Raw genomic sequence first — 20,680 nt, forward strand, 5'->3', positions numbered from 1 at the left:
GACCTAGGGTCCAGAGGACTACCATACTCTTGCACCATTTAAGACAGTGGGGATACTGACATTGGGGTACCATAAATGGAATACAACAAAAAGCTCAGAAACATACCCAGGTACATATTAGATCTGGAATATAACAGCGAAGGCTTTATAAATCAATGAAAAATGGAAGGGCTATTAAGTAACTGGTGATAGGACAACTGACTTTTTTTTAAGATTTTTTTAAAATTTATTTGAGAGAGAGAGAACTAGAGAGAGAGAGAGCACAAGCAGGGGGGAGGGGTAGAGGGAGAGGAAGAAACAGACTCCCCACTGAGCAGGAAGCCCGAAGAGGAACTCGATCCCAAGACTCTGGGATCGTGACCTGAGCCAGCCAAAGTCAGATGCTTAACCGACTGAGCCACCCAGGCACCCCATGGCTTTCTTTATGAAAAAGAAAATAGACTTTATCCACATTTATACAGAAATAAATTTAGTTGGATTAAAGACATGAAAAATGAGTCTAAAGCTATTTAAACAGAAGAGCAGGGATATATTTCTTAAACCATAAATAAAAAACAGACACAAGGAAGGAAAGATTCATAAAGTTGACATTAAATTAAAAATGTCTTTAGAAAATCCAAAACCCCATTATAAACGAAGGGTCAGTGCCCATGATGTATAAAGAACATCTACAAATAGGTCATTGATAATGGATAATTGACAGAAGAGGAGACCCAAATGAAAAAATTCTCAACAGTAATAAGGGAAATACAAATTAAATTGTATTCTATTTTCAGACTAGCAAGAACTTGACAATAATAAATTTTAGCCTGCTGAAGAAATAGATGTCTCAAACCATCTTGGAAGGGCACATTGATATAATCACCTTACAGAGTAATTTGGCAATATCTAATGAAGTTGACAGTGCACTTGTCCTAAGACCCAACAATTCCACTGCTAGACGTATACCCTTTCTATACATACCCAAAAGTATATGTATCTTGCATATGCACACAAGGAGACCTGTATCTGTTAACTAAAGTATTGTTATAATAACCCAACTGTCAACTAGTGGGCAAAGAGATAAACAAACCATTCGTAAATGGAATATTCACAGCAGTTAAAATGAATTAAATAGATTTATAGTATTAACATGAATAGATATTGAAAACATAATCTTGAGTCTAAAAAAATGAGTCACAAGATGTTACATGCAGTGATATAATTTATATACATTTAAAAAGCAACAATATGTCACTGTAGAGTATTTATAAACACATATATACTTGTAATATAAAAAGCATGGCTTGTATACACATCAAATTCATGATAAGGTTGCCTCTGAAAAAAGAATAAAATGAGACTGACAAGGAGAATAGATGGGGTTCCAACTTTAACATTACTACGTGATTTCTTTAAAGTAAAGGATCTGAGGTAAGTGTGGGGAAAGGTTAACATGTGTTAGCTTCCAGTGTTAAGCATATCTCTTAAATTTTTCTGTATTAAAAAATATGTTAGATACACACAGTTCTTGACCTCTAGAATCAAACATTTCTTTGGTAAGACAAAAAAGGACTGGACTAAAATTCAGAAAATCTGAGTTATAGCAGAGGGGATGCCACTCTTTCACTGTGGGCAATTCTCTCAACCAAGAGAACTTCAGTTATCTGATCTGCTCAATGGGGTCACTGCAAACCTTAAGGGAGTGGGTATGTTTGAGGACACAGAAAGCTATGGCATAAATCATATTCAACAGAAGAGTTGAGCTAGGAGCTAAAACCTAAGTACTATATTGTAAATGTATGCCTTAGTAAACAAAGCTACTATTTTGCAAAATCTCTAAGAAACAAAAAAATATATATAAAGAGGTATAACAACTGCATTTGGTCTCGGATTCATGCCCATTTCTTTTCCTTTTTCCATATACCTTTTTTCTTACTTGTTTCCTTCCATAGATGCAGTGGTTCATTCCCATAGCAGAGCTAATGTACCCACTGAAAACTGAGAAACAGCTCATTCTATCTTCTCTTCACACACACATCATGGGGTGTGATATCTTAAGATGGTCCTAGGGTCCAGAGGACTACCATACTCTTGCCTCATTTCTGCCATCACCCAGAGAGAAGGCAGGAGCGCTGTGGGTAAAGCAGAGCCTACACACTCTTGCCAAAACGGCCTTTCTCTGCTCTGCTCTCACATTCTGATATTTTTAACCCTCCAAAGCAGAGGTGACTTACTCTACTGTTTTGAGTCCTTCATCTTAAATCCAAATAAATCAGCCACAGCGAACCTTTAGGGGAGGCTGGTATTTCAGGCATTCCAAAGCAAAGGAGAACTTACTGTTCCAGGTCACACAACCCTCTGCTTTTACTAATCAATTTTTTTTTTTTAACACTCAGAACAAGTTAAGCTTTACTGAAACAGAAAAAAAATATAATCTTCACTGTTTCTTCACTCCATATTATACTAAGAAGTTTCAGGGTTTTTAATCATTTTTTTTAATACAGCATTTATTTCTGAGAAATTCAAAAACACTCCAAGTGTAATTTATTTTCCCAACAGCATGGTGAAGGTGGGCTTCCAGCTTCCTATCTCCTGCCCCTGCAGCTGATGGCAAACACATGTTTATTGCCAAGTAAGGGAGAATCTAATCACAGTGGTTGCTGTGATGTGCAGGCCATGCCCAAGGCTGAATGTGGCAAGCGGCTGACAGTGGGAGCCGCATCGGGGGAGGGCTGACATTTTCCAACAGCCAAAAGAGGAGAGAGGATGAGCCTGCCTATCAGGGCATCCAGCAGGAAGAGAGAAGTTCCAGACCTGAATCCTTAGTAATCATAGAAGAAGTGAAGAGTGTGCCCTTGCCCTGCTTATCTCTGAGTGAGAAATGAAATGCAATAAATATCTGACCACCGCTAACCTGGGTACTGAGCTCTCAGCTTACTTAGGGAAAAAAACCAGTAACTGAAACTTTTCCCTAATGCCTGGTAATTTCTGTGAGAATGAATTTGCAGGTTCAGCACTGTACATCAGTTTCGAAATTTAGTAAATGGTATTTCTATTTCTTCCCACTGTAGTTAATTTCCCAGTTAGTGTCATTCAATTCCTATAATATTAACACGTTAGTATTTATTTATTAGGATATCCATAAAAAAATCCAGCTGAAATATGAAAGGAGTTAACTTTTCAGCCATGAGAATTACAGTTGAAACTACTTTTATGCTGGAAGGACAATCGGCTCAACCAACACCGGTTTTCCAAGAGAGGGTATGTGGGAAAAACAGTCTACAACAGATCGCTTGTATCACACGTTTGGCTGCTTGAAACTGGAGCTTGCTCGTTTAAAAGGATACTAAAGAATCAAAAGATGGAATCATGCAACCTTTGTGGAAAAGAAAAAATCCCATTTTAACAACCAGCTGGGTCATTCAATATGTAAACTGTATTAGTAAAAACCAATAGATTCTTGGTGTGATTTTTTTGGTTTTTAACATGTATCAAAAAGTGAAATCTGGAGCTACCTGAGAATGAACCAGGTGGCGGGTGCTACCCCGGTACCTAAGCGTTCTGGTGGTTTCCACCCATCTCCTCCTCTGTAATCTGCTCAGACACTCCTGGGCCACCTCGACCACTCGGATGCCTCTCTGCCTCCTCCACTGGGAGCTCAGCACACACAAAGCTGGACCACAAGCAACCCTTCCTAGGCAGTACCCCTTGCTTTCCACCAAACCATCAATGAACTCATTGGATAAAGACTAGCCGAGGCGTCTTTTCTGTAGGATTTTTCTTTAAATATTATTAGACATTATTCTCCACACAAGATCCACAAGGCACCGCGACACGGGTGCGGTTGCGTCCAAACCTCATGCTACAAAGAGCAGTGACTGTGCAGGAAATGGCTGCCTTTATAAGAACTAATGACAAATGATAATAAAAAGGAACAACAGTAAATGAATGCTTATTGGGACCAATGACTCTGAGGAGCCGCCACAGGTCAGCAGAAAACGATGATCCTGTTCCTTTTAATGGGTGACTTTTAAAAAATTAATAATTGATTTTTCAGAAATATCTGACAAATACTAAAACCAAATGTTAGCGTTCATTCCAATATCAATAACTTGGGGATAGGAGAAGGGCTATGCTGGTAAAATTTTATATTTAAATTTATAAACCTTTTTCTAAAATCAAAATTATTTTCAATTGCTGGATAAGAAATTTCTAAATTCTGTAAAAATTGGTATTGTCTGTTAAAAATTAGCTTATAGAAGACCAGCAGATCTAAATATCATTATAAAATACATAGACATAAGACAGACTCATTATAGAACTATTACATATCTATTTTTGTATCAATCCTTGTTTTGCTGTTTTCTTTAATTTCGACTTTTGGCAAATACTATCTTGCTGTATTTCACACATCCTTATAAACTACGTTAAAATATTGCTAAAAGGAAGAGAGGATAAAACTAGAATAAGTATACTAACAAATTTGTGGCCAAAAGGGTTCAAATTAAATATAAAAAGGCATTTTCAGTTACAGAGACATTTAAAAGGTGCCAATTATTTTCACGTTCTTGTATGTGAGCTGGGAACATGCTGGGCATGAACTTTGCTCTCCTGGTCCCTGAGAGATCACTGTGCACCCTGAGGATAGGCCAACCAGGTGCCAGTCACCAGGGTCCATTCTGAGGGAGAGAACACAGGGCTCATAGCCATTCAGAAGGTAACCTCGTCAGGCAGTTTCTCTCTGAAGTTTGAGGTGCGACGAGCAATTTATATTCTTTCTTCGGTCATTGAAGGCTGTTCATTTTTCATATGTGATTTACTAATTATGGAATGTTTGGCTTTCTAGAATCAAAGACTATTATAAAATGTCATTTTAAAGAATCTTTAACTTTTGCACTATGTTTATAAGTAAAACATTCTGCTAACTTTAAAAAAAAAAAAGGTGTTTTCTGGAGGTGGGCGGGCTTAGGTACAGTTCAGTAATAAGATCTTTGAAGCATCCTCCCGAAATTATACTAAATATATTTGCTTGTTTACCAAACTATATGCATATTGTGTTTCTTAGCCAACAAAAGAGTTATAATAAAGAGGAACTGGGGATGAGAATGACAGTCGAACCATATAAATCTCTACTTCTGGTGATCATTTTCAAAGGCATTTTGTAAAAACAGGACCACTGCCTGTAAGTATAGGCAAAGCTGTATTTTCGTCCCATGATGGTCCCGCCATCTACTCACCATGCGTGCTTGAAATAATGCGGGGATGAAGGACTGGTTAGATAGGTTGAGAATCCTCGGGGAGTCCTTTAAGACGTAGATATTGCCAAAATCAACTTGAGTGGGATGTACATAGATAACTGGGCCTTCTCCGATGCTTTTTATGCGACATACCTGCGTTCGACGCAAGAGAAAGAACAGGAGAATAGCTAAAAATGGCTGGCCTTGGAGATTGTTTGAAACAGAAGCTTCTGGCCACCACTTTTATAAAGAGCAGGGGCATTAAAGGGTGCTTATGAGAACTGTCATTCCTTCTCTCTGTACTCTGTGGTCAGAGGGATACAGAGATGGCCATGCTGGTCAGACCCATGAATCCAGCCTGGAATTCCTCCCCAAAAAGGATGATTGGCCTGCCTGGTCAGCCCAAGCCGCATACTGAGAGGAAACAACAGAGCTGTCCACGGCACAGAGCTGTGTAGGTTGGGGACTGAAATCCACCTTGTTCTGCTCTCCCCAGCCCTGTGCCTTCACCAAGGCATTGTGTCTGCCTGAGGAAGAGGGGCCTTCTTCTTTCATAAAGTGCTGCCTGCTCAGCAAGTGACCTTCTCATGGCAGGTGCCCGCACCAGTGGCACCTTTCGAGTTGGCCTGCCTTTGTGATGCTGCTTTTTAAGTCCGGTGCCTTATCTATGGCACCTTACATGAAGAGATAAAAGCAAAACCCTAGTTTACTCTGTAAACATTCAGAATCACTTCAAACAAACAGCACCAGTATTTTACTATTGCAGAATGAAAATGTAAACCAGAAGATAGCAAATATGGAGTATGCAAGAAGTACAGCAATTTTAACTGTAATTCTTGCCTTGTCAAGTTTTGCCATTCTAACTGGTGTAAGGTGGTATCTCAATGTGGTTTTGATTTGAACTACTGGGTATTTACCCCAAAGATACAGATGTAGTGAAAAGAAGGGCCACATGCACCACAACAGCCAAAGTGTGGAAGGAGCCGAGATGCCCTTCAACAGACGAATGGATAAAGAAGATGCGGTCCATATATACAATGGATTATTAGCCATCAGAAAGGATGAATACCCACCATTTGCAACTGGAGGGGATTATACTAAGTGAAATAAGTCAAGCAGAGAAAAACAATTATCATATGGTTTCACTTATTTGTGGAACATAAGGAATAGCATGGAGGACATTAGGAAAAGGTAGGGAAAAATGAAGGGGGCGGAAATCAGAGAGGGAGACAAACCATGAGAGACTCTGGACTTTGGGAATCAAACTGAGAGTTACAGAAGGGAGGGGGGAGATGGGTGGTGGGTATTAAGGAGGGCAAGTATTGCATGGAGCACTGGGTGTTATATGCAAACAATGAATCATGGAACACTACATCAAAAACTAATGAGGTACTGTATGCTAACATAAAATAATTAAAAAAAAATTTAACTGTAATTGTGAAAATTGGCTCTCACCATAGGGGGGTCCGGGCTCCCAAAGGTCGAGATGTAAACTGTGGACCTATATTCCCCAGTGACCTGGGTCTCCAGGGCCAGAGGTATGTGAACCGTGCTGTGGGGAGGGATGACTCCACAGGGCATGGGACTGGAGAGTAACACGGCAGGTGTGTCTCCATATACCTGGTGGGAGAGAAAAGCCAGATGGATAAGCAAGCCCCTGGCAGGGTATGAATGAAATAGCATATTAAGTTATTTTGAAACAAGTGTCATTCTGAGTCCATGGAGGTTCTTTAAGAGTGTGTCACCATTCAGGCAAGTAAATGGGGATGAGCACCTCAATTCTGCTAAAGGGAAGAGGGGTGTGCATGAGGCCCCAATCCAAAGTGCACAACCCAACAAGATGCTGAAATTCTCCGCAATGTGAATTAGTCCATGGGCCGAATTCCTTGGCCTGGCCCTCCAGGTCTTCATGCTTCACCCCCTCCCCCCACCTCGTCCCTTTGTGCTTTGTCAACAGAGGCTCCTGGTATTTCCTGAGCACATGATACTGCTTCCTACCTCCAGCCCTCTGTACCTGTGTTACCCTTCCTGGAATGCCCCCTCCCTTCGACTGAGCTGAATCTATCCTGAACACCTGCAGGTATCCCCCATGCTCTAGACCCAGGGCTTTTCCTCTGTCCCCAGGGGGCATCCTGTAGTCCTAGTCCACAGTGTGTACTATGTATGTGTCCATCTGTTCCATGGACTGTCAACTTCCTAGGGCACGACCTGGGCCTCTCCTCAATACATGCCCATTTCCTGACCCAAAACATATGCTCAGTACGTGTTTTTTTAAACGGCAAAATAGGTAGGTGAATGAATGAATGAATGAATGAATGTTAACCAGCGTTTATCACTGTATGTTCTTCAAAACCCTGCTCTGTAACATATTACAAGTTTTTTTTTTTTTTAAGATTTATTTATTCTATTTGAGAGAGAGAGAAGGCAAGCAGGGGGAGGGGCAGAGGGAGAGGGAGAGAATCTCAAGCAGACTCCCTGCTGAGTGTGGAGCCCGACATTGGGCTCGATCCCAGGACCCTGAGATCACGACCTGAGCTGAAATCAAAAGTCAGCCACTTAACCAACTGAGCCACCCAGGCACCCCACTAGCTTTTATGAAAAACAGCAACAAATACAACTTTAAAAATCCCATGGCCAAACAAGTTTGGGTACTTCTGGGAAACCTCAGCTCCTGGAGAGAAAGACAGAGCATACAGATTTCAGCTGTCCAGAGACCCCCACGGTCTTTACACTTGGGCTGGCCTAACAAGGCCTAATCTAACTCAGCATGCCGATGCAGCAGTTCTCTGCCAGCCTCACTCGTGCCCGAAGCCAAAGGGAAGATCAGCAATGCTGATTCTGTCTTTATCTAATATTTTGATATTTTGTTTTAATTTTGCATTGATTTGGATTTCTTAAAATGTGACATGAAAATATGGCTTATCTTGATGACTGAGTTTTTTGGCTCCCCCCTTAAATTCTGTGCTCAAAGCAAGCACTTCACCCTTCTCCCAGCCCAGCTGTGCAAAAAAGCTCCCTCATCACCCTAGGGGCAGGCTCTGCTCGTTCTCAAGATGATCAGGTGCCACTCAACGCTAGCCTGTTCCACTGTCGATCACCTAAAAGTTAGAAAAGTTGTCTCCCATCAACCCAACCCTTGGCTCCTGGTTTTGTCTCAGAGAAGCCCATAGAATAATTCTAATTTCCCCTTTTACATAATGGCCCTTCAACTAGTAAAGGATGGCTATTTCATCCTAGCTAAGTCTTTTCTGTTCCTGATTAAACACTGTGCTTCTCATAGAACTTGGATTTCCAGATGATGTCGATTGCCATTCTGGTTACTCCACACATGATTTTTTTTTATGTTTCCACTAAAAAATTATGATGTCAAGACCTGAAGATAAAATCTGGCACTGCCTTGACCAGTGGCCATCTCCTTCCTTTAGCTGACCCCTTTGTTCCTCTGATACAGCCTAACCTGCCTTGGTTCCATGGCCTCCATACTGGTCTTTGAACTCACTTTGAAACCTATAGTCAAATAAAAACCCCATTTGATTTGTTTGTTTTTTTTTTTGCATGAATTTTTACTAGAGTACTGTCCTTACAGAGCAATAGAGTTTTAAATCCAAATGCATTCTTGGTAAATTGCATCCCATTAGTAACCTTCCATTACTTTGATCTGTATAGATATTTTTGAATCTTTAATCCACATGTATTTAATTGCTTAGTGTCCCACTTGGCTAGGTGTAGGGGCATGAGGACAGATCCATTTCATAAAACATTAGGAGACAATTTCTTTTTTTCTTCTTTGTGTAGTATCTCTAGCCTTCTAGTTCAACGAGTCCATTTATAAATACTGCATTACCGTATCTTAGTGATGCTGTTCAAGTCACAGCCATGGCCATAAATGAAAACTCCTAGCTCTGCCTCATTTCCCATGAATGATTAATTCATAGGCAATTAATTGCAGGTGCAACTTCTGCATGTTGGCTTAATTGACCCTCTCCTTTCTTTATCAAAGGCAATTTCCCTGGGAAATTAATAACTGTTGACACCTGTAGCCGCTCAATCATGCAGGTGGCAATCCAGCTGCAGCTTTATGACCTCATGCCCAGATTATGCCAGGGTTAAAAATCAGAATAACAGAAGGTCATGTGTTGAGGAATATGGCTCTTTAGAAGGGTTTCTCTTTCTCATCAAGAAAATCCAACTGAAGAAAAATCAACACTGGAAAAGGATAACATAACTCACCTGAGGCAGGACCGTATAGCATCCTGGGAGGTCATCATGATTGACAAGCTGGACTGTTTTCTCATAGGGGTACTTCAGGAAGCAGTGCCCGAAGTCCACCTCTGGGTTAACCATGTGGAGGGTAGGTACAATACACCTGCTCAAAGGAAGGAGCCCATTAAAGAATTCAAAAGGATAGAGAGCTTGTTTACATATGGAGAAGGCAGAGTCCCAAGTTAAACACCATTTGTCACTGTCACAAAGTTTTTCTCTAATGACTGTATTAATCATTTTCAAATCTCCTCTCCTGTCATTCCTATCCTTTAGCCCCCAGTCACCACTTTTTAATCAAAAAAAGGGCTGGAAGCAGGACTCCTTAAACAGCAGTCTTCCATGGGTGATGACTAACATTTCCATTGTTTTTCATATTTGGCCTTGTTTTGCCAAGGCGCCCCCACAGTGCAAGATCCTTAGGTTTCCAAGTCAAATAGGGCCAATGCCACCAGCATGGGGTCCTAACTAGCTGTGACGCTTTGGACCAGTCAGAGCCCCCCAGGGACTAGCTACAGTCTGTACCATCCTAAATTATGGTAATAATTCTAATTCCTATGCAGAACAGCTGTCTTGGATCAGTAGGCTCAGACAGCTGCTCGACCCGGAACTGGCACGGACGGTGGTGACAATACAGTGCCACGGTGAGGAGTACTGGCATCTGAATCAAGAGCCAGGCTCAAATACTGACCTTAACAGGTACAAGCTTGAGCAAGTTGCTGTCCCTCCCAGAGTCCCATTTTGCTCAGAGGTAAAATGAAGGTAATTCTAGGGACTGACGAAAGCAAAATGAACTCTTCTCAGAGCGTTGTGGGAAATACAGGAGGTAATGCGAACGAACAGCATAGCAAAGTGCCCACAGCACTGAGCAAGAGCCCCCTCAGTGAGAGCTGATTAACCTGTGCTAGAGGGCACAGCGAGCTGTCACTGCCTGCTCTCTGCAAGTTCTAAAAGCGATTCTTTTGTTGAGAGTCTTCAAGCAGTTCCTACAGATTGCACCAAAAATAATGACATGAAAGAGAGTCTTGTTAACCCAAAGTTTGAGGTTTAGCATGGGACGGGTGTTCATTTTTAGCTAGAATGGAGTTGCCAGTTGACCTGATGACTTTCATAAAGCTAATCCTTTACTACCTGAATACTGTGGCTGATAGGACTTACAGTATTTGACTTGGGTCACAGAGTATACATGGCAGGAAACGCATAGCCGCTTAAGACACCCCCCTTTTTTATTAATTCAGGATTTCCTATTGATACCTGCTGGGAAAGGGGGCTGAGGTGGGGGGAGTATCAGAATAGACACACCCAGAAAGGAAAAGAAATGCAAGACTAGGCAAAAAGGTAAACCTGGGTATAGAAAGGACCAGATGAGAGCTTTTGCTGTATTTAAACAAACAAAATGATTAGTTAGGTCTTTGGAAGGAACACTAAGTAGACCATTGCAAGGCCTTGACCTTCAAGTCCTTTACGGTACATCTTCCACAATCTCCTAGGGATGGGATGGACATGTTATCAGGTTTTTACTAAGTAATTTCATGTAGATGATGGCATTTTCATACATACCACCTAAAGTCCCAGACCTGAACACCTGTTTGCTTTGGCAAAATTGTGGCCCATGATTTTATTTATTTACTTAGGATCACCGTCATCATCAGTGTCACGTTCCACCCTGGGAAAGACGGGAACGTGGTCAAGGAGACACAACTGACAAACGGCAGAGCCAGGATCTTCAGCTGGCCCCAGAGCTCACTGCTACCTCTATTAAAACACAGAGAAGGTGGGGATGGTTCTGAGGAGTTGATGTGGTTAGAGGGCCTCATTTAAGTCGTGGTAACAGTGTCCCGAGGCAGGATGTCTCGCTAAATGGATCTCCCACTGCAGGACTGTGAACACTGTTCTTTCTGGGCATAACCCTGAAGTACTATATTTAAAGATAAAAATAAAAACCAGCAACTGGTCACCTTTTCCTGGTAAAACCTTTTTAGTTATATACTGGGAAAGGCAGACCATTAGAAAGCACTATTATTCTTAACACCTGCAAAACACACACACACATCCCTTCTCTTATCTCCACCAAAGGTGCCGTTGGCTGTTCCAAAGCTTTGTCGTTTGAATATCAGATGCAGCTTCCCTTCTCAGGAAAGCAGAACAAATGCAGTGGGAACTGACTGCACGTGTGCTGCCTCTAGGAGACGCAGCCCGTTACTGGCGGCCCAGGGGACGCTGGGGAAGAGAGAAAGCAGGTGAGTGTGATACCTCGCGGTAATTAGGAGCGCCAGCACTTCTTCCCCGATGCCCTCCACGTCCACCACCAGCGCCAGCTCATATTTCTGCACAGTGTTGGAGCACAAGGTCACCTGGAAAGAAAAAGGTGAAAAGCGGCTCTTCTGCAAGGCCAGCCCTCCCTCTGCTCAGGGGGGAAAGGAGCAGGGGAGGGCCACACGGATGAGTAGGGCTTCTAAGTACTTTATTATGGGATGTATGGCGTTTTACATTTTTAGTGGAACAAGTTACATTTCGGGGTCAGGGCCTGCTGAGTTTTTTCAAAGGCCAGGTTAGAAACCAAATGGCTTTTAGCACGACAGGTTTGCTCATTTCTGAGAAGACGGTATCAGAGAAGTCATATAACTGCATCGGGGGAAGAATGACCCTGAAGGATGAGCCATATCAAACAAATTTTAATTACTCAATTTAAATTGTTCTCTATGCCCCTGGGCTATATCCATTATGAAAATTCAATACACCAGTAAAACACTATAGCTAAGTACCTCTTAGAGCAAAATAAATGAACATAACCATGACAGTTCCAGAAACCAGCATAAGGAGTCAACTAGATAGTCTTCTTTTCAAGAAAAATCAAAATCTTGGGATGCCTGGGTGGCTCAGTCAGTTAAGCATCTGCCTTCAGCTCAGGTCATGATCCCAGGGTCCTGGGATCGAGTCCCACATTGGGCTCCCTGCTCAGTGGGGAGTCTGCTTCTCCCTCTGCCTGCTGCTCCCCCTGCTTGTGCTTGCTCTCTTTCTCTCTGACAAATAAGTAAAATCTTTAAAAAAAAAAAATCAAAATCTTCTCTCTCCCCTTACCCTCCATATTCGTTATTAGAGCAGAAAACAGGAAGCTCCAAATAAAGGTCTATTCAAGGACAATATGTGCCCAGTATATTTTACCCTATGTTTTTTATTTATTATTGTGAAATTTTACATTCAGGCTGTTGAAGTCTTGTCACAATTTTTAATTGCTTAAAGATGATTTGTAATGGAAGAGATACTTCTAAATGTGGAGAACAGCTTCTGGCATAGGTGAAAGCTTTTCTATCTATAAATTATGCATGAAGGACTAATTAAAAATTTTTTCTTGGTTGCAAAGGGAATCATTGGATGCAAATTCTAGTCTACACAGACATGGTTGAAGTATAGTTCAGGAGCGAAAACTGAAGCTTGAAGAAAGCTTTTCTAAATATAAAGGGGAAAAGAAGATGGAGCTGTTGATTTGGAAAGCAAACTTGTCAGATTCAGAGAGAAGTAGCTGCCCCAGCATGCAGAGATGCCTGGAGTGAGGAAGCCCTGTTTATATCTCTGAGCCAAGGTCAGAAGGCAGAAGAACAAGGAGCTCTGGCAGAAGGCTGCTAGATGGATGCTATGGCTTTTAAAATCTTCCTGTGTGATGTGCGAGAGGCGAAAAGAAAAGGTAGGTAATGTGTAGGCTGAGCACTAAATACAAAATAAATTCTTTGCAACAGTGCTTCTTCCTGGGAAAGTCACAGGTAGGAACTGCTATGATCTGAATGGTTGTGTCCTCCCCACTCCCCCTGCCAACAAAATTCATATGTTGAAGTCCTAACCCCAGTGCGATGGTAATTAGGAGGTGGGGCCACTTGGGGGTGATTAGGTCATGAGGGTGGAGCCCTCATGAACAGGATTAGTGCCCTTATAAAAAAGATCCCACAGAGCTCCCCAGCTCCTCCCACCATGTGAGGACTCAGGAAATCAGCAGTCTGCCACCTGGAAGAGGCCCCTCACCAGAACCCTACCATTCTGTCACCCTGATCTCAGACTTCAGTCTCCAAACTGTGAGAAATAAATTTCTGTTGTTTATGAGCCACCCAGTCTTGAGTATTTGTAAAAATAGCAGCCCAAGCAGACTAAGACCACAACCCTGAGAAGTTATAACAATATATGATATAAACCTCATTAGGTCCACGGAGAAGCCCTTGGAAGAGCCAAGAAGTCCCAGAAGGAGAGACTGAGGATGAGTGGATTCATGGTGAGATATTATAAAACATTTAAAACGAATGTGGGGGATAAGACCATAGCTGAATTAAATATTCAAAGATAACAACTAAAGAGAAAATTACCAACCTTAGCTATGGAAGTCTTATTTTTTCTTTCCCAGAAAAAGATAAAATAATTTCAATTTAGTAGCCTTCAATAATGCTAGACCTAACTCTTTGGAGAAGCAAAAGTAAGTGAGGGAGGACAGTAAAACATTTCTCAGTTAGCTGTGAAATAATTCTGCTGGTGGCCATAACCAGAGCATCACACTGTGGGTCTAAATATAAACCACTGTTAGGAATATCACATCTACATTCACCATGAAGTCCAGATGTGTATTAAAAAACTGGGTATCATCTGTGGCACAAATCTGGACTTTTATTGGTATAAACGATTTGATTCTGAAGGAAAGTAGGCCTTAGTTATCAATGAATTCTTAAATCTTTTAATATTCGTACCACCATGGACACTATCTATATAGAGCAGCAGTTCCACCATGAATCACTAGGATCCATTGTTTTGGTGAAGGCAATGCATCTAGATTGATGGAAATGCCCTAGAGTGGTGTCTGTTCTTTTTGCCCAATATATTTGTAGCTGGTTACTTTGGCCCCAGTAGTTTCTTGCTTTACAGGCCCACTTTTCCACGTGAATTAGAGGCACTCTCTCCCACTGACAGTGGGCATGGAAAGCATACCTTAGCTGTGGTCCTAATAACTATTGAGAGTTTGGCTCCTTGGCCATATGTGCTGGAAGGCTGTGCACTTTACCCTGATAGCGGCAAATCCCTGGGGGCGGATGGTGCCACTGCTGGGAGTGATGGTGAATTCTTTTGGTTTCATTATGGGTATTTCATCCTTGCTCCAAGATGATCTTTTGTAGTCTGAATACTGATCGCAACTTGAGATGCTTTTATGGCCATTGCCATCCCCAGGGACACGCAGTTGGAAGGTCATGGGGACCAAGGAGGTATTATTGAGGGAACACATCAAGGTATGAGGGAAGCCTGGAAAACAAAATGTGAGGTAAGAAGTAAGAGCCCCACTATAGCCTCCTTTGAACTTCAACCTCGGCTAGCATTGGCAAACCTCTCAGATGAAATGTCTATGCAACTCATTGTTACTTCCTTAACTCTACTTCTCCCTGATACAGTCTTCAATTGTACAATCAAGGAATGCATTTCTTTTCTTCCTTTCTTTCTTAAGAATCACCTGGAATCTTGTACAAAGGAGGAGGGTTGTGATTCTGGATTTCTAAAAAGCTCTCAGATGAGACAGGTGTCAGAGACTCATGGACCACAGCTTGAATAACAAGGCTGCAGAGCATCTAATAACAATACACACTCAGAAATGTAGGTTCTTGGTCTCCATTCCTTTTTTTTCTTTTTTTCTTTCTTTCTTTCTTTCTTTCTTTTTTCTTTTTCTTCTTCTTTCTTTCTCTTTCTTTCTTCCTTCCTTCCTTTCCTTCCTTCCTTCAATGAATACTTTTATACACTTACTATGTAGCAACAATAGACATAAAACCATCCCTTGATGTCCATCCAGGATCCTCTCAAGAAGCAGCCTCTAGTATCTGCTTGGTGAATAGTCCTCCAACAGTATATTTTGCATTTAATTTTTTGCATAGAGTACAGATTTTTTTAAGAAATTGAATCCTCTTTGCTCTTTTTATTTGCCAATGTGTGAAAGGAGAAGCCTGTGTGGTTTTCCCTGCTGTGTGACTTAGAGCCTGTCAAGACATTATATAACTCATCCTGGACCTGTCTGAGGCTCACACACTCAGGGTCAATGACACAAAATCGAATAATAGCCTCTCCTGAGAGAGACTTTACAATCTCCTTTGGAAACAGCCAGAGACCACTACACCGGCTTTTATCTCCCTTAGGCAAAGCTATTTTGTCATGTTAAATCTAGCCTTCCTACGTTCAGTTCGGGGAGACTCCTAGTCCTTTTCTAAGAGATACAGATCCTCCTTGCCTGGCAAGCAATAAACTGAACTCTGATTTTGGATTCCCGAGGTGCCCACTGTATCTCCTACCACTTTCAGAACAAGAGGAGAACAAATATGCATATTTCTACTAGAGGCAAACATTACTCTTTCTACCTTGAACCCTACTGCAATAAAACACAATTGATCTCAGGAGTAGTTACTACATCACTGCAGGGGGTATTTTGACTTGATCTACTTCTTGAGATCCCCATGACTGAGCCTTTGTCTACACATTAGGGCTGCTGGAGGAAACACATTTATATCTCCTTTGTGACACCACCTGCCAATCTACTTGGAAAAGATCTATTACGGAAAAAGAATTGCCTGATTAAGTGTACCTGAAGGATTTTCTTGGAAATCCCAGAGGAACTGCTCGAAAGTCAGTTTCACAATCATGTATTGCTGCATCCAACTTTTCTGAACTCTCTCAGCAAGGACTCCTGAAACTATAGATCCCTCACCCTTATTTCACCTGACCATTTATGGAATAAGCACTCTTAGAATGTAAGGTGTACTCTGGAAGTGGTTCATATAAGGATTCACACGGGTCCTTCCAAACCATTGCTCAGACTATTTCCCTGAAGGTAGAAGTTTTTCCAAGAATAAAGCCAGTTGTAAGCTCCTAGCTAGAACAATTCCTTTCACAACTACCTGTAAACCCCATATTGCTTGTTAAGAAGCCTAAAGAAGGGAATATTATTTGATTAAAGACTGCATGGTCATTACTAATAAAAGTGTTACTTCTAAGCTTCTGCTTGCATCAAATCCTAATACTACTGGGTTTAGGCTTTCCTCATGCTTTCTATGATTTTTTTTCTGCTAACTTTTGTAAGATCTTTCTATAATCATTACAATTACGATTTTAAGGGACAGTACAATTAATTTACACCCCACTTAACACCCTCCTAAAGTCAATTTAAATATTTCTTCTCGAGTGATGTATGACCAGCTCACACCTGGGCCATGGAAGACAACTACCATGCTGCCTTTTTTTTTTTTAATCCCTATATTTATCCCAGCAGCTTTGCCCTCAAACCCTAATTTCTCTGACCAAATTATCCAATGGTCAGGTCCACTGAATACCTGCAGCCTTCTAAATTCCTTATTCTCATTTAACATATTCTTGTAGCTCCTGAAAAATAGTGAGTGTGCAGATACTGACCCTGCCCCTTTGGCTCTATCACCTGGCGTATCAGTCGTTACTTGGTCCATTGTACTCTTTGATGAATCTGAGGGTTTATCAAAGCTTCAGTGTTCCTTCAGGGACAATCACCACCCAAATTCTATAACCTGGCTCTCTCATGCTACTGTAGCTCCAGTCAATCTAATTAATTATTATATATGTCATCCAACATCCAATCTTACCATCAAAATATTTATAACCATACTTTAAACATTTCAGATATTAACCAATAGTACAATACTATTACCTCTCATCTACTTTAGTGATTTATAATAATCTAACACCACCAATCCCAACAGGCCCTGATGCCAAATCTAGAATCTTCATCTCTAAGCAAATAAGGCCCTCTAACACTAACCTGTAACAGACACCTCTTCAAGAATTCGCCTTACTGCCAATATGGGGACAATATTACCAACTTCAGTTAGCTCAATGTACTCCCCAACACTACAAGTCTCTGCAAACCTTGTTTAACTCCATACAATATGCCAGTCATCCCAAAATAAATTCCTGAAAATAAATTCCAGAAAATTCCTCCAATCCCTGGCTTATTCCTGTAACAGTTAATTTTTCTTGCATCTGGAACTATATGCACCCTTATTGGTCTTTCATCCCTGAGCCAATAACATGTTTACTTTTGTCTGACTCATCAAAGCCCTAATTGCACATGTGAGATAGTAATTAGGAAGTTTCCAATAAAAAACTCTTCCATGGATGATGTTTCTTTGTGACAGGAGGCCAATCTTCCTGGAGAAATAAATAATGACACTTTGGATAAGAGTCATGAGAGAACTCTAGTTCCAACTTCGGGACTTAAAAAGATTATCATAAAATAATTTTGAAATTGTATCAAAAAATTGTCTCTGACTTTGGCTTTTTACAGTGCAGAATCCAGAAGAACAGCAAGTAGCTTGAATTAACTGACCCAATTGGTTTTGAAAATGAAATAGCCCTAGATTTCCTGTTGGCAAGCAAAAAGGTATGTTTTTGTTAACATTTCCTGCCACACTACAGAGAAGATTAAAGAATCCATATCCAAACTAAAAGAAATGCAACTTGAATTTTGAAGTTGGACTTAGGAGAGATAAGTTTCATATCTCAGACCTGGGGAATCTTGGGTCATGGGTCTGCAGTGTCTTCCCGCCTCTTGTCTAACTGCCTTATCACCAAATGGCTCAATAAGATGTAATACAACAAAAGAAAAATAAGCTATTTCTAATTTTCACCTAAGCTAGTTACTAAAACTTCTAGCTGGACCAACCATGAGAAATAGCTGTTGATTATTATTTTTATAGCTCTAGGAAACAATGAATTAATTACCCAATAATGACCTTTCCTGTATACTTAGAGATAAGAACAGACCAAATGGAAGACATTAATGGGAAAAAACCTACCTAGTTTTGGAGCATGCATAAATGGTTTTACCCACTGTGTTACCCAGAGTTTGCCAATATCAAATACAGCATTTTTAATAAATCTATGGCATCCTGGGCATATATATATATATATATATATATATATATACTTCCTGTTTGCCATATTTTGTTGAAATGTACTAATAGGGGCTTTGATGCTTTTTAATGTTTGGATTCAGATATTCTTGGGGCTCACAAATTGGCTTATCATTGGTATAGTACTGACATTAACCTTTCAGCAGTGAACAATAGGGCAGATTCTAGACAATGAATCGGTATGAGATTTCTTGGAGTGATTGAGGTGCTTATTTAGATTCTGCCTTCTCCCTCCAGGGCAATATGATATAGGGCACATTTTCCAAATATTCTGTGTTGGAGTTCATATTTAAATGCCTGTGGAAGGGTACACTGCTGTCATGCATCAGTCACCCAGACCTCTCTGTGGACTCAGTTGAGCCATTTGGAGGATAACTGCATAGATCTTTGGGTAAGTAATTCACGTCTTATTGTGGATCAGTCACAGTAACCCTGGAGAGTATGTCTGTCTTAGTTGGCCATCAGACAATTTTCAAGTTGTAGGTCACTTTTACTTTCCTTCAAAAACTCTATCACTTAAACTTGCCCTACAAATTTATACAAATTTCTCCAGCCATTTTCATATTCTATGGTAATAAAGAGACATTCAACTCCATTTATATAAATTTTCCTATATGTTAGGAAACGTTAAATGTTAAAGCAACTGATAAAGGCACTATGAATCAGCGTTTTGTAAAGAAGAGATATTTTTGTAAAGAAAACTTTTCCCCAAGTAGATGGGCCTACTTGAAGCAAAAGAACTGAAAGTCAAAATGGAGGAAACAAAGAAAAATGGAAAGGATTGTGCACCATGGATTCAGAGTAGGGTTTCTCAAATTATTATCTAAATTATTTTGAAATTTCTAAATTAAATTATCACCTCCTCAAAGAACCACTGTGATGATGAATTAATTTTCAATGAAATCAATTAATTAAATGTGATTTAAATTAGATTAATTTCTCCCTAATGAGAAAAATTAAATACTAAGGAATAAGATTCTGTTGGGTAGGGCTGAATTTTGGAGGACCACAAACATTGATTAGATCTATGCTTTTTTTTTTTTTCAACCCCAAACAAACAATTTTTGCCCCTTTGGGGCAACATTACCCCTGTTCACAGTACATGACTTAGACAGATCTCATTTGAAATACTCATTCTGCTACTGCTGTGTGACCATGGGAAGTTATTTAACTGTTCGAATGCTCAGTTCTTCCAGCTCCAAAATGGGAATCCTAAATAGCATCTCCTCAAAGGATTGCTAAAAGGTTTAAATGTAGTACTGCATGTAATTCACTTAGCAGTGATTGGAATATAAGAAAGAACCAATAAATGGAAACTTTTACTGCTAATGCCGTCATTTTTATTATTAGAAATGCTGAGACAGGAGGAAATGACTCAGGGAAGTAACTGAGCAAGAAGACAACACCAAAATATAGATGTCTTCCATTTGGAGTGATAGAACACCTGAGTCAAACCACCACTGAATTCACTTGAAACTTGAGAGCATCTCTGTGAACAGGATGCTGTGTAGCCAGACTGGCGAATCAGAATCTGCATATAAATAGAGTGTTCAGGTGGGCGCCTGAGTGGTGCAGTCAGTTGAGCATCTGACTCTTGCTTTCGGCTCAGGTTATGATCTCAGGGTCATGAGATCGAGCCTGGCACTGCGCTCCCTGCTCAGTGTGGAGTCTGCTTGAGATTCTCTCCCTCTCCCTCTGCCCTCCCCCACTTGTGCTCTCTCTCTAGAATAAAAAATTAAATCTGATTAGATAGATAGATAGATAGATAGATAGATAGACAGATAGATAGACAGACAGGGCTTTCAGAACATTCAGATAGGAGTGTGAAGCCTAAGGCTTTCCATTTTTCTACTGCTGGAAAAGCTGGGACGACCACAGGCTTACAGCTCTTAGTGCCCAGGACAGGGTTATAACTTCCACATATAAACTAGGAAATGACACCAAAATGCACTGCTGCAGAGGAAAGAGAGAACATTTCTAGACCCTTTTAGCTATTACCCATAAAAAAATGGTAAGAGAGGTTCTTTGTAAACCTTCCTCCTTCCATGTTGAGAGAAAAGTAATTCCATTCAATTTCTAACTTCAAATGGAAAAATACTCACCAAAGGAAACATCACCAAAGTGCAGAGCAGGAACATTAAAATGGAAGGTAGGTCCAATGACGCAGCCTCTGGAAATAGGAATACAAATTGGGGGAGTGGATAAAGAATCCAGTGAATTCAGAGTAACAATCAGGAACTAGGGAGACAA

General features: G+C 40.7%; 1 protein-coding gene across 1 annotated transcript in view; it reads right to left on the reverse strand.

Annotated features, from left to right (window-relative positions):
- The window catches only part of HYDIN (HYDIN axonemal central pair apparatus protein), a 363,815-nt gene that overhangs the window by 190,705 nt on the left and 152,430 nt on the right, over positions 1 to 20,680 (reverse strand). The window contains exons 13-18 of the mRNA XM_078062394.1: positions 20,533 to 20,600; positions 14,518 to 14,753; positions 11,733 to 11,833; positions 9,450 to 9,585; positions 6,675 to 6,839; positions 5,220 to 5,372 (exon numbers count right to left, since the gene is read on the reverse strand). Coding sequence (XP_077918520.1) covers positions 5,220 to 5,372; positions 6,675 to 6,839; positions 9,450 to 9,585; positions 11,733 to 11,833; positions 14,518 to 14,753; positions 20,533 to 20,600 — 859 coding nt within the window. The remainder of the gene's footprint in view (positions 1 to 5,219; positions 5,373 to 6,674; positions 6,840 to 9,449; positions 9,586 to 11,732; positions 11,834 to 14,517; positions 14,754 to 20,532; positions 20,601 to 20,680) is intronic.

Source organism: Halichoerus grypus, chromosome 15 (genome assembly GCF_964656455.1).
Source record: "Halichoerus grypus chromosome 15, mHalGry1.hap1.1, whole genome shotgun sequence".
NCBI classification, from domain to species: Eukaryota; Metazoa; Chordata; class Mammalia; order Carnivora; family Phocidae; genus Halichoerus; species Halichoerus grypus.